General features: G+C 40.2%; 1 protein-coding gene across 1 annotated transcript; it reads right to left on the bottom strand.

The window, feature by feature from the left end:
* Positions 1–3973: 3973 nt before the first annotated feature.
* LOC109425436 (cilia- and flagella-associated protein 58-like) lies at positions 3974–13641 on the bottom strand. Its single transcript, XM_029857408.2, has 5 exons — positions 13148–13641; positions 12094–13073; positions 11914–12041; positions 4813–6107; positions 3974–4758 (listed from the first exon to the last, which is right to left on the bottom strand). Exons 1-5 carry the CDS (start codon positions 13271–13273, stop codon positions 4594–4596), a joined length of 2694 nt encoding a protein of 897 aa, XP_029713268.2. The 5' UTR covers positions 13274–13641; the 3' UTR covers positions 3974–4593.
* Between the last annotated feature and the right edge of the window lie 2611 nt (positions 13642–16252).

Raw genomic sequence — 16252 nt, 5'->3', positions numbered from 1 at the left:
GGTTGGTACAAGAAGGCGTGGAACGCAATGAGCGCGCTGGGCGGACCAGGTGGAGCGTAATCTGGCGTGCATTGGGCGTGGCCGAGGATGGAGAGCAGCAGCCACGAACCGTGTATTATGGAGAAATATTGTTGATTCAATTTTCTCATATGATGTAATATCAAATAAATGAATGAAACTACTGATTACACTCATTCGAAGAGGGTATTCTGCCTAGAGGGTTCGAAAATTGGGTACAAGAACATGTGCATGTTAATTAACTTTTAGAATTTTTGGATGAATTAATTCATATTTTTGTAACTCGTTGCCTCAAAAAAATCTAAAAGAAGTATGATGTACACAATTCAGCTCAGCACGGTAGCACTCATTTCTCAAAACACGCATAAAGTACGCAACGACAACGATTAACCAGCCGTCGTGCTGTTGACAACTGTAGATTTAGTTGCAGACATTTGCACTTGGATGCATACCTGGATGCATTATTCATGGTATGCTAAACAAGGAGTCTCGAAGTCTCGAGTCAGAAAGCCGCGACCTACCGGCTCAGCACTCAGCCTAGTGCATTTCAATCAACTGCAATTTTGAGACCTCCCTCAACTAGATCACCATCAATCGTGCCGTCTAACCCTTGTCGGTCGCGGCGAGTGCAACGGCATGTCGGAAGTTCAATGTTTTTCGCTTTCCTCTCACGTGCGCTATGATTTAGTTGGCTGGAACAAGCGAGCGTGTCATTTCATTCATAGTTTGGTACGTACTGGAGTAATCAATTTTCGGTATGCATGACGATAACTGCTGCCCGTGAGAGAGGGCGTACGACTAGGCGTACGATGAACTTGACGCCAAGATGCTAACCTTGAGGGCTTCAGTTGTCATCATACAGTTGTATTGAAGACTTGTTGCTTCGATGGTGGTGCAGCGGAGATGGCAAAGCACAGAACTCACAGGAAAACTGGTTCCAACTTTCGATGCTACCTTAGTGAATACCTATGATAAATCACTAAACTGGAATTTAATTCCGATGATTTCTAGAAGCAACAACAATCAGCATTATCGCTTTAAAGCTGTGAACTTCGAAATTTGTCCTGTTTACGATTAATAGAAAGAATTATCTGGGTGGCTCAAAGCTTTGTATTCTACTATCACGCTTGAGCTGCTTCATAAGACTTGTTTGATTCTAAAAACTAGCTAACTAAAAACATATTTTACTTCACTTTAGTTGAAATGAGTTCCCGTAATCCGGGATACAACTGATAATGTTTGATGTCTATTGTATTTTAGGCAGGGGTCTCATTTGGGACCGTTTTCGCTCATTCAAATATTATACTAATCGACTTTTTGAGGGTTTGAACACAGTGATATACGTGAGACATTGAAATTTTGCACGCAGTGAGTTGTAAATTGTTTGTCCATTTATTTGTCAGTATCAATCTTTTTTTTAATAGAATGATTCGTTAGATTAATTCGTTTCGTCGAAAAGGCTTGTTCCGCATTACAGCAGTTATCCTGGGTGGTGTCATTCACTAAATTGTAGGTACTCTAAGCGCAGTCATACTGTTCAAAATTTGCTATTTACAACCTGTACGTTTACCACCACTGTCCAGAGGGTAAAGCAAAAAGTTTAATTACTACCTATATCGCGATGTTTGCGCTTGCCACGGGTGACTCTTATTGTTGTTTGATTGCTTTCGCAGCGTTTGTGTATGTACATGTGAGGTGCGATGGCCGATGACACTGACTGCTGGAGGTCAAAAGTACCGGGGTGCGAGGATACCCATGCCATATTCCAGGTGAAATGAATAGTATCGGCATTTGTGAATGCTGCAATGAAACCCTGCCCTGAGGAAGAGACGAACGATTTATGGAAGCTGACTTTGTCACCTTTGCGATATTGAAAGAATAGTAAGCGTTCAATACAGCAAGGTGATCATCAGGTTACACGCTGCTTTTGCTGCTGGTATCTAAAGTTAAAAAACAACTTCTTGGTAACGAAGAAGTAAAACCATAGATTTAATACAAAAGTTACAACAAAGTTACAGCCACTTGAACATTTTTTGAAAAGTAAAAATTTTGCCCATTTTGCCTGTCCCGATCATTTTGTCTATCCCCTGTAGAAGCTCGAAAATGACTTAAGGGCGAACGGGACGGTCGAGGAAATATCCGCCATTGCTCTGTTGCTACTAAGATGGTGATCTCAGATTCTACTTCATATTTTGCAACAAAAACCTATCATTGTGTTTGCTCACTTGCAGTGCATATGCTGATTGGTTTTCAGTATCTTCAGTGTGATAGAACTCGAGATTACCATCTTCAAAATCGCGAGGCAAATTATTAGAAAGAGAGGCAAGATAGGAAAAATAACACGGCGTCCCGTTTCACCTTAAGGGGAAAGTCTTCGGTAAACCGATCCGTGTGGTCAATTAATGATGTTTTAATGAACTCAACATATACATGAAAAAATCGATAAATTATTAGTGAAATTCCGAAAAAATCCACAGCTCAGGTGAGATTTGAACTCACGACCCATATTCGCTAGACAAATGCTTTTTCAACTAAGCTACCGAGTCTATTCCTGCAGTTATTTCCAAAAAACACAAATAATGGATTTTTTTAGAAAATCTTGGAATTAATTCAGAAAGCAATGTCTGGAGATATTTGAAAAGGTATTCCAAGAAAAATTCCTGGTCCATTTCCTAGACAAATTCCGGGAGCAATGCCTGGGAGAATTCCGAAAGAGTCTTTCCTGGGTGAATTCTTAAACGATTCCCTGGAGAAATGTCTAAAAGCATCAACAACTATGTTCATAAAAATAGCAGTGAAAGCCGTTTTCCGTACAAAATGGCCAACTTTGGCATGATGTAACTTTGTTCTCCTATGATTGATTGTGTTGAAAATTTGACAACGAACTACAAATATGGTGAAAATATTGTTACAGCAAAATCTGAGAATTTTCGAAGCACGTGGAAAAAAATTAAAAATTGTGTGAAATCGTTCAAAATAAAAGCAGTGTAAATAAATTGAAATGTAGCTTTACCCTGAAGAAGCAAGAAATATTTAGCACGTTATTCAAACAGCTTCTGCTTTGACTACAAGTTAATGTTTTTTAAGTTGATGTTTAAGTTTAATACCTCTAATAGTGTTTGCTAAATTTAAAAAAATCAAAACAAACACTGCTATTATTTTAATCCTTTTCAAATAGTGTTTAACTTTTTTCCACGTGCTTCGAAAATTCTCAGATTTTGCTATAACAATATTCACTATATTCGTAGTTTGCTGTCAAATTTTCAGATCAATCATACATAGGAGAACAAAGTTACATAATGACAAAGTTGGCCATTTTGAATGGAAAACGGCTCTCACTGCTATTTTATGAACACATAAGCCATATATGTTTAAAGTAAGTCACAGTGACTTCTACGTAACCAAAACCTGCGCTGCCATGACTCTTTTGTGGCATGTGTGTTGCATGGAAGAATCCCTGGAGGACTTATAGTCTCGCCTTGGTGGAATTCCTGGAGGAATCCCTGCAGGGATTCCCGAAGGAATCGCTTAAGACATTTCTGTAGGAACTCTGGGTGAGTTTTTATAGGAATCCGTGCAGAAATTTCCAGAGGTATCCCTGGAAAAATTTCTGGAGAACCCCTGAAGAAATTCGTGGAGGAAACCCCTGAGGATTTCCTGGAGGAATTCCTGAAGAAATCGCAGACGAAATCCTGAAGGAATCCTAAGATGAATTCATGGAGGAACTTTTTGAGGAATCCCTGTAGTAGTTCCTGAAGAAAACCCTGCAGGAGTTCCTGAAGAAACACCAGAAGGAATCCTGAAAGCAATTCCAAGAGGCATTCCCAAGGGAATCCCTAAACAGTCCCTGGAGGAAGTACTGGATTAATTCCTGGATTAGTTCTTGAAAGAATTCCAGGAATTTTTAAAGTAATCCCCGGAGTTGTTTCTGAAAGAAACATAGGAAATATTCCCGGGTGAATTCCTAGAGAAATTCTTGAAGGAAACCCTGAAAGAATTCCTGAAGAAATGCCAGGAGGAATCCCGGAAGCAATCCCATGAAAAATTCCTTAGGAAATGCCAAGAAAGCTTTCTTAACAAATCCCTGGAAGAATTTCTAACGTAGATCCAACCTTGGCTCATGCGGAAATGATGTCTATGAATTTGTTTACAGAACCGAAAAACAAATGACAAAAGATCAAGTTGATTAGCTAGCCATCTAATCTTTTTAAATTAGTTGCGCTTGCCTTTGTAATATGAAGGCATAATTTTAAAGAAACTATCATTGTTAAAGAGAAAAACAACTCGTAAATGATAATTCAATAGATTTTCGTTCTTGCTTTGATTGGGACTTTTTCATTAGCATAGATCATCTATATACTTCCAGGTACAACCTGGAACAATAGCAAAGAAAACTCAAAGTAAGTTCGTATAATTTATTGATATGAGTTTGTCACGCTTCTCGGACAAAGATGTGGTTAATTTATGACATAATTTAATGCTGATATCCGGAATCTTAATACCTATTCACACAATACAAAATAAATTGAAATAGCTTCCACTGTCACAAGATGGTTTAAATTACGAACACGCATCTCAACAGCTAACTTTATACCCCGCTCCCATCATTCGATAACCGCCACTGGTGGTGTTTCTCTGGACCACAATAACATTCGACGGATGAGTAGACGGTCTTCGGGCTCCGTTGGCTGGCATTAGGGCATTGCGCATCGTTTCTGAAAGCTTTTGTTTTTCTCGTTTCTGCAAAATATTATTTGGAAAATTTGTATCACTGTTTTAAAAAATCAAAATTACCTCCTTGACTAGTTCCTTCTTGGTTTCCAAAAGAGACTTCTTCAGTTCATCAACCAGGCACTCCTGACTTTTGCTGTCAATCTCTTTGATACGAATTTCCGCTGACAATGCTTTTAGCTTCTTCGTTTGCGCGGTAAGGGCTCTTTGCGTAGTGCACAACTGTTCCTTCATCTTATGATGCGGCAGTTTTTCCACGACTTCCTTCAACTCGCCGTACATCTTGTCCGACTCGTTTATGGTCTTCTCCAGCTCGGAAACAGTGACGGATTGATATAATACTCTACGCTGCAACGTTTGCACTTTAACGATGAGATCCATCTTCTCTGGGTCCTTTCCGGTCAGTTTTCGCCATCGATGAACATTCATTGGCGTTAGCATCTCTTCTTCAAGAGCCCTCGCTTTCACACGTTCTTGGTTCAACACGCGATTCAACTGCAGGACTTCCTGTCGCATGTCAGCTGTGTTAGCTAGCCCTCTCGTTAGGAGATTTCGTTGTGATCTTAGATTACTAATTTCTATTTTTAGCAGCCGAATATCGTCTAGTCGATTCCTATATTGACTTTCACCGCGATCCAATGCCATATTCAACATATTTAGCTTCTCAGTTAAATTATTGATCTCCTCCACACGCTGCGTCAATTGCACTTTGATCAGATCTTTTTCGTTGATTGTTCCGTCCAGCTGTTTCTTCAATCGTGTCATGCTTGCTGCATCCTCAGTGAGTGTCTTGTTTAGACGTGCATTTTCCATCATCTTTTCGTTCAATTCTGACTTGGTATGCTGCAAAGTGATCGAAATATTTTGCACTTCTGTCTTCAGAGACTGTTTCTCCTTTTCTATCTTATCGATAGTTTTATTGGCCTTGAACAGCTCAGCTACTTTGGACGCATTATCATCCTTCAGTTGATCGACAGAGTGTACAGATGTTTTCAGTCGATCCTTCAAACTGTCATTATCGCGCATACACGTGACTAAATCGCGCTCAAAGATGTTCCTCTCACTTCTGGTCAACTCCAGTGAATTCTGACATTGGAATAGTCTCGCTTCCGTTTCCTTTAGCTTTTCCCGAAGCTCTATAATTTGGTTCTGCTTGTACAACAAATCTTCATTCATTTGCTCGAGCTTTTCGCTTAGGTTTTGAGCTTCCTCGGCGTTCCTATCACGATCTTTCTCAATTTTCAACATTAGCATACTTTGCTTCTGAGCAGCCGCCTGATAGCCCTTGATTTCATTCTCAAGTGTCTTTTGTTGTTTTTCTAATAAAGTTATCTGATCCATCAGATCCGAGGTCATCTCTGTAAAATGCAGAAGGGCATTAGAAATGTTGCATTCAAATTTTTAGTAGAGTAAGCCATGACTTTGCTATGCTGACAGCAGCAAGTCTAGTTTATGGTCCACTGCACGAATTTATTCTGGCCTGCTTACTCTCGCACGCAATTTGACGTTTGAGCGGTGTCGGCACCTCTCAAACAGGGGTGTAAGTTGACTGTCAACTGGGAACAAATTATGCCTACCTTCTATCATGTTTTAGAACCAGTAAAAAGACGTAACTACCAAACAAGAAAAGTTCAATTCGATTACAAAACTAATTTTAATACCGTTTTATCATGCTAAAAGCAAGTCAGTATGTGATTTGAACATAAAGATTAATATATTTAGCATATTAGATTGAAAAATTTCATTCCGAAAAAATCAGTGTTCTGTTTTCACCATTATGAAATATTAACCTCTGCTCTCGCTTGTTTTTGTTGTTGCTTTGTTTGAAGAGCGAAGATCGGCTAAAAATTGAAATCTCCCTGGGCGATTATTTTTCTCAAATGAAAGGATAATTTGACACTATAACTCAAGAAATATCGATAATTACCGAAAACACTGATCATAAGCATCTAAATCGAGAGAAAAACTCTGATGTTTGTACTAATGTTGATGTTTATAAAACCATTAAACAGAGGATGTTTACAAATTAGAACCAACAGTAGATGGCGCGCAGGTGGGCATGTTTGGGTGGGCGTTGAGGGTGGGACCTTACACCCCTGCTCTCAAACGTCAAATTTCGTGAGAGAGTAAGCAGGCCAGAATAAATTCGTGCAGTGTACCATAACAATCAAATTTCAACCATCACGCAACAGTAATGACAATGTCGCAACGTGAATTTGTGACGGCAATCCACCCAATGCGACATAGATTTGTTCCAACTTGAACAAAATAGGATAAAGATTGTACACCATGAGTTTCCCCACCAGCAACAACAGATTCAGTGTCAGATTAGAACGGCTGATGGAAACGAGTAAATCATAGAGTTGTAATCGAACTCTTGAAGTTCGCTGATCATAAAGACTGCAAGAGTTCGCTTACAACCCGGATGGACTAATCTACTCCACCAACTGGTACGCAAAGTAATACCTAAGATGTTTTCAAGAACGATGGATGGTCTCGACGCCGCGGCCAAAGTACGGCTGCTTCTACACAAGCTGAGCGAACCAGTTCACGAAAAATATGTCATCAGTATACAGTCGAGTCTCTTACTAAACAAATTCCTATTAAACGAACTCCTACTAGACCGGGGTGAGCGTTATAGGAGACTAAGAGCTTATGGGATTTCGGCATTTTGGGGGTGTGGCCTATTATCTCGGGTGTGTTAAGAGTTAACGCAATACTTTCTTCGGCAAAGTTTTAGGGTTTGATAAGATCTACCATTTAGAACTTTGGTTCATATGATTAGTTGGCAATTTGGCCGCTAGAGGGACCATCAACAGTTTGATGCTAAATTGCACTACGGGAGCCATATCAGGTTGTCAAGCAAACGTTACGATATGCGACAGCTCAAGACCCTGATAATTTGGAAGGATAGTGTCTTCGGGAAAGTTGTTGGGTACGCCAATAACTTACTGACGATGAGCTGCGAAGTTCGAAATTCCTCCACTGGGCGGCGCTAGTGAGCAAGTAAAATTTCAAAACCTCATATCTCAGAATCCCGATAACTTAGGAAGATGGTGTCTTCGGCAAAGTTGATCAGTATGACATGAAATTACATAAAAATAAACACTTGTTTCGCAATTCTACCACTAGGCGGCGCTAGTGAACATGCAAATTTTAGAAATCTCATAGCTCAGAATCCTGATAACTTAGAAAGTTGGTGTCTTCGGCAAAGTTGATCAGTATAACATAAACTTACATAAAAATAAACAGGGAATCGCGCCACTTGGGCGGTGGCTTCTATATTCGTCTGTTTTCCACTATAACTCAGACAAATTTGAACCAATTGACACAACTTTTGGAATGTGGTGAGATAGGTATAGTATCTACCCGTGTACAACATTTCAAATCAATTGGTTCAAAATTGACTGAGTTATAGTGGAAAACAGACGAATATTGAAGCCACCGCCCAAGTGGCGCGATACCCCACTTGTTTTGCAATTCTGCCACTAGGCGGCGTTTATCGGGTTTTTCGTCTTTTTTCGATTTTTTGGCGGTTTTTCGGCTTGGCAAAACTAGTGCCGCTCCCCCCGATAACTTAGAAAGGTGGTGTCTTCGGCAAAGTTGATCAGTATGACATAAACTTACATAAAAATATACACTTGGTTCAAAATTCTGCCACTAGGAGGCGCTAGTGAACATGCAAATTTTAGAAATCTCATAGCTCAGAATTCTGATAACTTAGGAAGTTGGTGTTTTCGGCAAAGTTGGTCAGTATGACATAAACTTACATAAAAATAAACACTTGTTTCGCAATTCTGCCACTAGGTGGCGTTTACCGGGTTTTTTCGTTTTTTTTCGATTTTTTGGCGGTTTTTCGGCTCAGCAAAACTAGTGTCGCCCCCCGATAACTTAGAAAGATGGTGTCTTTGGCAAAGTTGATCAGAATGACATAAACTTGCATAAAAATAAACAATTGTTTCGCAATTCTGCCACTAGGCGGCGCTAGTGAACATACAAATTTTAGAAATCTCATAGCTCAGAATCCTGATAACTTAGAAAGTTGGTGTCTTTGGAAAAGTTGATCAGAGTGACATAAACTTACATAAAAATAAACACTTGTTTCGCAATTCTGCCACTAGGCGGCGCTAGTGAACATGCAAAGCCGAAAAACCGCCAAAAAAGTCGAAAAAAGACGAAAAAACCCGGTAAACGCCGCCTAGTGGCAGAATTGTGAAACAAATGTTTATTTTTATGTAAGTTTATGTCATACTGATCAACTTTGCCGAAAACACCAACTTCCTAAGTTATCAGAATTCTGAGCTATGAGATTTCTAAAATTTGCATGTTCATTAGCGCCGCCTAGTGGCAGAATTGCGAAACAAATGTTTATTTTTATGTAATATCATGTGATACTGATCAACTTTGCCGAAGACACCATCTTCCTAAGTTATCGGGATTCTGAGATATGAGGTTTTGAAATTTTACTTGCTCACTAGCGCCGCCCAGTGGAGGAATTTCGAACTTCGCAACTCATCGTCAGTAAGTTATTGGCGTACCCAACAACTTTCCCGAAGACACTATCCTTCCAAATTATCAGGGTCTTGAGCTGTCGCATGTCGTAACGTTTGCTTGACAACCTGATATGGCTCCCGTAGTGCAATTTAGCATCAAATTGTTGATGGTCCCTCTAGCGGCCAAATTGCCAACTAATCGTATGAACCAAAGTTCTAAATGGTAGATCTTATCAAGCCCTAAAACTTTGCCGAAGCAAGTATTGCGTTAACTCTTAACACACCCGAGATAATAGGCCACACCCCCAAAATGCCGAAATCCCATAAGCTCTTAGTCTCCTATTAAGCGGATTCCTATTGCGCCCCCCGACCAGTGATCTTATAAGAGTCTCGACTGTACTCTAATTCACGGTGACGTCATCAAGAAATCGTTCTCTTTCACTTCTACGGGAAATTAGCAAACAACAGAGCAAACTCCTGTCAAATTTGACAGGTACTGGTCCTGTTGTTTTCAAACTCTCTGAAAGAGCGAAAGAGATAGAATTTCGCCGTGAGGTGGTCTATACTCCATCCCTAGATTTCAAGCAGGGCGAGATGGTTTTCTAATCTCAAGCACGGCATACAGTATCACAAGGTAGGCTAGTTACATATGTAAACATCAATTTTTGAAGAAAACATGTGACGTAATTCTTATCGTCCTTTCATGTTGAGTACTAGATCATTTTGTTCACGACTTTGAACGATTTGAATTACGTCATCAGTACTCAGATTTCCACAATGTATCATCCATGATATCACCTTAAATGTGGTACACCGTGGTGTCAAGAACTTATTCAGCCGACAGAAATCCATTTTCCACGCCCGTTATCAATGCCTCAAATACTAGAAGAGTGATGGGCCCATATAGCCACAGCTGTAAAGGCGCGGGTATCCATCATAACCATACCGGTGGGTGACTGGTTTCCGGTCGGTCCAGGAACTTTTCGTAAAGCAAATTTCCTAGACTTCCTATAGCATAGAGTATCTTCGCACCTACCACACGATATAGAAATGCATGCATGTTTGCAAACTGGTCATAGGCAAAGGAAGCTCTCAGTTAAAAAATGGGGAAATGTTCATAGAATATAAGCTGAGAAACAGGGTTTGCCCCAGTGGAGACGTTCACCAAGAAGAAGAAGAAGAACTACAAAAGCGAAGCGGACGATTTCACTCCATATGCGACAATGGTAAACAGGCATTGCCATGCATTCTAAGTTAGGATTTCTAATTTTTAAAAACTTTCAAGCCATTAATTCAAGGACTTTAGATCATCTGTAGACACCAATCACCGAGGAATGCAGACATCCGTATCAGGTTGATTTTCAAGCTAGAGATAGCCGATGAGGGGATCACAACCAAGGAATGTCAAGCAAAGTCACGTTAGAGAATCTGGTGGAAGATTGTCATCAGATGATGAATAGAGTGAATACACGAAGATAATGGAGAGCAAGGATACCCGATGTCTCAATGACATCACTCGAAATTAGAAGAAGCCTTTGAAGAGGACTTCTAAAACCTCCTGTGGTAATCTTCTCTTCATTACACTACCAGTGAGAAGCCACCCAACTCGAAGAAATCCGCAAATCCAAAGTCTAGTGAACAAATGAAGTCCAGGACCATCCACGTGCTACGTAAAATCAGCAGCAAGTACAAATTTATTCCAGTTCATCTCAACGTCGTCAAGATCCAGCTCCAACACGATTCCACATCTGATATCACCACCATCTTGGAATAGATACTAACGAAAAGTTATAGCTGTAGAATCATGTGGCCTACTTCACAGTACTGGAAGTACAGGGGATACTCAAAATAACTGGGACAGGTAAAATGTCATAAATAAACAAAATTTCATTGCATTCGGTTCATTGAATCCGGAGATATAGCAGCTCAAAGTTGGCTATCGGATAATTATACCTTTTTCAAGAACCTTTATAACTTTGTGTAGAATGGCCCGATCCCTCCCAAATTTTGACCCCTAATACACAACTAGTTGATGAGCTCACAGTAAAAATTTGAGAATATTTTATGTCCTTTTCGAAAAGTTACAGCGAATTGAACATTTTTTAAAAATTGAAAATTTTGCCTGTCTCAGTTATTTTGAGTATCCCCTGTAGAAGCGGAGCTACAGCGTATGGAAGACAACAGCATAATTACTTTTAGCGGACAGTACAATTCACTTGTTGGAGCTTACAGAACATCTGTCCCATCAACGGAATAATGCACATTGGGACCCATACATCGGCGTAGCTAGCTTTTTCTTTTTTCTTACTCACTCTCCTAAACAAACACGAGAAAGAGAAGGATGAAGGAGGGTGCACATGCCCCCTCTTGCATCCCGCTCTTTCTCGTATTTGTTTAGGAGAGTGAATAAGAAAAAAAAAGCTAGCTACGCCAATGGACCCACAACCAAATGAGCAAGCCGAAAGATTTGTAGATTCTCTGAAGCGCGGGCTTGAAAGAAGTTAAGTGAGAAAGGAAAATCATCAACTTCCGTGTATCGATCTGCACTAAACAGAAGCTCACTCTACTAGGTCAAGCGGCTTATATTGGCGCGCATTCTGACGGGTTATGGGAATCCCATATAACATGGGACAATTTTGCGTAGAACGGTGGTTAAGTACAATACACTTACTATTCGCTTTGGTCAAGTCCTTTCTGGCCAAATCACGCTCCCTTAGTACTGCGTCCACATGTTTCTTTGATAAATCAAAAGCCCGTTTTGTTGCATCACGCTCCTTCTCAAATGTTACAATAACATTTCTGAAATGATTTTTTTTTAGTTGCTTTGCATATTTCATGTCTTTTTACTTACTTCAATTTTGCAACTTCATGTTCAAATGTACTCTTGGCTGTCTCTATTGCAACTATCTTCTTCTGTAGTAACTCTTTGCTTTTTGTTAGTTTCGCGTTTTCCAAGCGAAATTTGTTGTTTTCGTCTTCTTTTAGCTTCAGAATGTTCACTTTAGTGTTCAACTCATTCGTAACCTTCTCCTTGAGTTGAACCATGTTCTCGAAATCTCCTTGAGCTTTAGCAAGCTTCACCTGCAATAGGTTATTGCTCGTGGTCAAACGTTCCAGAGTCGTTCGAATGGCGGCCATCTGCATACCCTGCTGTACCGTAGTTTTATGGCTAGCTTCTGCCAGTTGTTTGAAATGTAATGCTTCATCAGTTTTCTGCGCTAGATCGGCTACAACTTCAGCATGCTGAACCTGAAGGTTTTCCAGCATCCGTTTATCTCGAAATGCGTCGTTTGAAGATTCATCGAGGACCTTATAGAGCTCTTTGAGCTTATTTTCGGCATCGTTACACTTGTGGTCCAATTCTTCCGTATACACTCGTTGAGTATTAAGTCGACGGTTGAGCTCCTCGACTTCTACAAACAAACGATCCCTTTCTCTCAAGATGTTCTCTTTGTGCTTTCCCATAGCAGCCCCTACATCATCTTCCTTGTCACCATGCCTGTCCGATGATTCCGAAGATATCTTCTCCAACTTTTCACGCATCTGATTCATTGCTTCTTGTGCCGTCTGCTCACGAGATTGCGCTGCATCAGCTCTTCTCCAAGCATCCTCAATCTCGGATCGCAGTGCTTGAATTTGTTCTTGATCTTTTTGCGATATAGCCAACGCCTGAGAAACTCGCCCTGCGGCGGCCGAGACTTCATCCTGCATCTTTTCTATCTTGTCCTGTTCGTCCAACAACTGCTGCCGTAACTGTTGGCTTGTGAGCAACAACTTCTGAAAATCCTCAGCTAAGGCATATTGTTGGTTTCCCTGCAAGTCCTTCACCGTCTGAAATAAATCAGATCAGTACCCTCAATTTCAGCTCAACCCAGAATTATTATTAAGGTCAATTGCAAGCATACCAGATTGGCTTTTGAGCACATCTCTTCGAAGAACTCGTCGGATATCTCTTTCGGAATAAGGTCATCCTCGAACGTCGACTCTGGCGCCTGGGAGTCTTCCCCACTTTCCTCAACGATTTGATCCATGTTTTATTGGGTAATGGGTTGAAAGTCACCGGAAATTTTAATTTTCAAATATCCAGCTCAAACTGCTGCAGGAAAAACGGCGTGAAAATTAGGTCCTAATTTATTCCGCCAAACAAGTGCGTAGCTTCCAGGCAACGTGCCGTGCTACGCGACGGAATTGGAGCGCCTGTCCTGGAATGGAGGGATAACCACGTGTCGCCGAAACAAAAGCGCAACAAGTGGTAGAAAGTGCTGGCTGAATTTGTTATTCTTTGGGTTTAGAACGATTTGCTGAAATTTGGGCCGGCGACCTACTTTGATGGGTTGTTGATGATGGTGGGTGATGATGATAATATTATGATCGATTCAAGGAACGATAACAGTGTAGTACAAGCAAAGGTTAACTAAATCTTCAATTAAGCAAGGTGGATTTTTAGGCTTATATTGGCGCGCGTCATGGCATGGTAAAGGCTGGGTATTTCGTAATTCAGATCTTATTGAGTTGACTAGCCTCTCTGCTCAGCATATCTTATCCATACTATAGAGTCGAGAAGCAGGTTGACTCTTTATACAGGCGGATTGGGTTGGACAGCCCTGCCTAGGTAGAGGGGATAAATCAGGGACAACGACTCGAGAGGAAGACGTGTGTTATTGAAGCGGAAAAATATAAATCATTAAACTTAATAGAATTATTTTATTAGGGTAAATGCACTAGTCTTCGCCCCCTCCCTAATTTTCGCCCCCCTAATAAAACTTTCTTAGTTTTTTTATTAATTAGGTAGATTGGTGTTTGCTTTCCAACGTATCTGAGAGAGCAAATAGAAATCAAGCTTGTGAACTAATGATATTCCACAAAATCAATAACTTAATTTATCGAATTAGCGATTGTGAAATAGTCATGGCAATGATGTATGTTTTTTTAGCGCAATGCAAACAGTAGCGATAATCAGAACCTGGGAAGACATATAAAATCAACTCTTCCAACCCAAAACAATGATCATTGATAATCATACAAGTATTAGGAATACACAGCAGGTTATTAATTCAGCTAAATTGATAAAACTTATCAATTTTTAGCTATTTTTATAGGTGGCGAAAATTAGAGCACAAAATTTTAGGTTTCCAATTATCGCCCCTGGCGAATTCCCTTGTCCCGTTCTATTTGTATTGCGTGTTTTAGTTTTCGCCCCTCTCTTTCTCGCACTGAAATCGGGTGTGGAGATCAAGGTTTTTATATATTGTAAGGTTGAGCATGACGTTTAGTTTGTGGAGAAAAGCAGAGGAAGCGAAATTTCAAAGGGACTTGAGGAGGCGGGGATTCGTTTTCAGAATTTCTCACGGTGAAAAAATAATGGCCGCTCAGCCAGTTTTGACATCTCAGACTACCTTAGAATATGTAAACACCTTGGTGGAGATAACGGATGAGATGAAGTTGATCTTTGTGAGGTAGGGGAAAGTGGAGCAAAATGTACCATTTATGCAAATGTGGTCATTCTAATCTATTTCATGAGTGTCTTCTGTAATTTTTTGACCACTGAATTCGAAGGTAGATTCGACACCCAATTTTAAACGCAATTTTAAACGATCCTTGTCAAATTGAATTATACAAACTACTTCGTTTTTGATGGGTCGTCTTGATGTCATCGTTGCAAAAAAGGAAGAGAGCGAAAATGAAATGCGAGCGAGGCAGCACGTGCCAATCTGTCACTTTTGACACATTTGACTGTGAAGTCAGGTGTGAAGGCAAAAGCGGGCGATTTTTGAGACTGTTCGTGGCACGAACGTTCCAAACCGTCGTGTTCTTTAAGGGAATGCCCGCACCTATCCAAAAGTCCAACTTTTCTAAACTTGTTTAAAACTATGTTCACGTTGATGAGAAAAAACGGGAGAGAAAATGGAATTGATTTTGAAAGCTTTGCATGGGAACAATTGGTGCTAAATATCGCGCCTCTTTTACTCACGAGGGTCATTCTATTGTTCTAATTCTGTGAATTAAAAAAAAACGTGTTAAATTTTAGGTTTTGGAAAACTTTACGGGGCAAAAGGTCCGCTGGCATTTTTCGCTTTGGCTAGTAATAAAATATAACTTTCATTCAACTCTCATTTAACTAATCGCAACAGCTATGAAAGATTACAGACACTTGTGGTAGTTAATCCACCGACGAACCGACGTGACAGTGGTGTTTCAAAACTGTCCCCCCCAAATTTAACGGTCAACCAGCGAAGCGAGCGAACGCTTCTGTCAAATCAGCGCAGACACGAACCTTTCCAATATCAATACACGGGGGTTTAGAATCCAGCTATCGAACCATCGCGAACCGTTATAGGGGTGGCGGTAGTGTTTGGCTATTTTTCATCATGACGTCGGGGACAACAAATTTGAATTTATTTGTTCTAGCTGTCACGTCGGTTCGTCGGTGGTTAATCGGTCAATGTCAATCGCTTGAATTCCATGTTACTTCAAATTAGAAAATCTTTTTGACGTAATTTATTTATAAGAATATTTCTGGCGTTTGATTTAAATAAGTCGTAAGTTTGCTGTGATTCTTATGCAGATTGGACTTATTCAAATCGAACGCCAGATTTTTTTGGCACACTCATTTTAGATTCACAAAATCCATGCACAGCCAAGCACTAAGTAAAAAACAATATTACCGATCCGTCAGCAACTTTGACAGTTTGTTACTCAGATTCAGCTATTGTTTTTTTCCTGATAACAAATGTCACTTTTTACTATTATCTCAGTGAGTTTGCTATACAGTCAGCAGCTGTGCGAGAACAGCCGAATTCGTGTATTATTTCAAAAAAAGTAGCCCTAATAGATATGTTTTTCGTGACGTAATTTATGGATGTTCCCCATAAGTAATGAAATGCAAAAACAAAACCATTCCAAAATCATCCCTTCCATTCTAATTTTTTGCATGGGACGTCAACAGACCACCCACTTCACCCCACAAAGCGTGACGTAATTTGTGTACGTACCTCATTAATACGTAATTT

Source organism: Aedes albopictus, chromosome 1 (genome assembly GCF_035046485.1).
Source record: "Aedes albopictus strain Foshan chromosome 1, AalbF5, whole genome shotgun sequence".
Taxonomy (NCBI): Eukaryota; Metazoa; Arthropoda; class Insecta; order Diptera; family Culicidae; genus Aedes; species Aedes albopictus.
This window is presented reverse-complemented; position numbering and strand designations above follow the sequence as displayed.

Bases quoted from the DNA above. Each gene is read 5' to 3' on its own strand.
- LOC109425436 (XM_029857408.2), bottom strand. From the start codon at position 13,273: ATGGATCAAATCGTTGAGGAAAGTGGGGAAGACTCCCAGGCGCCAGAG. The intron at 13,074-13,147 runs GTATGCTTGCAA...GATTTATTTCAG, and splicing joins TGTGCTCAAAAGCCAATCTG to ACGGTGAAGGACTTGCAGGG. The intron at 4,759-4,812 runs GTAATTTTGATT...AATATTTTGCAG, and splicing joins AGAAGGAACTAGTCAAGGAG to AAACGAGAAAAACAAAAGCT.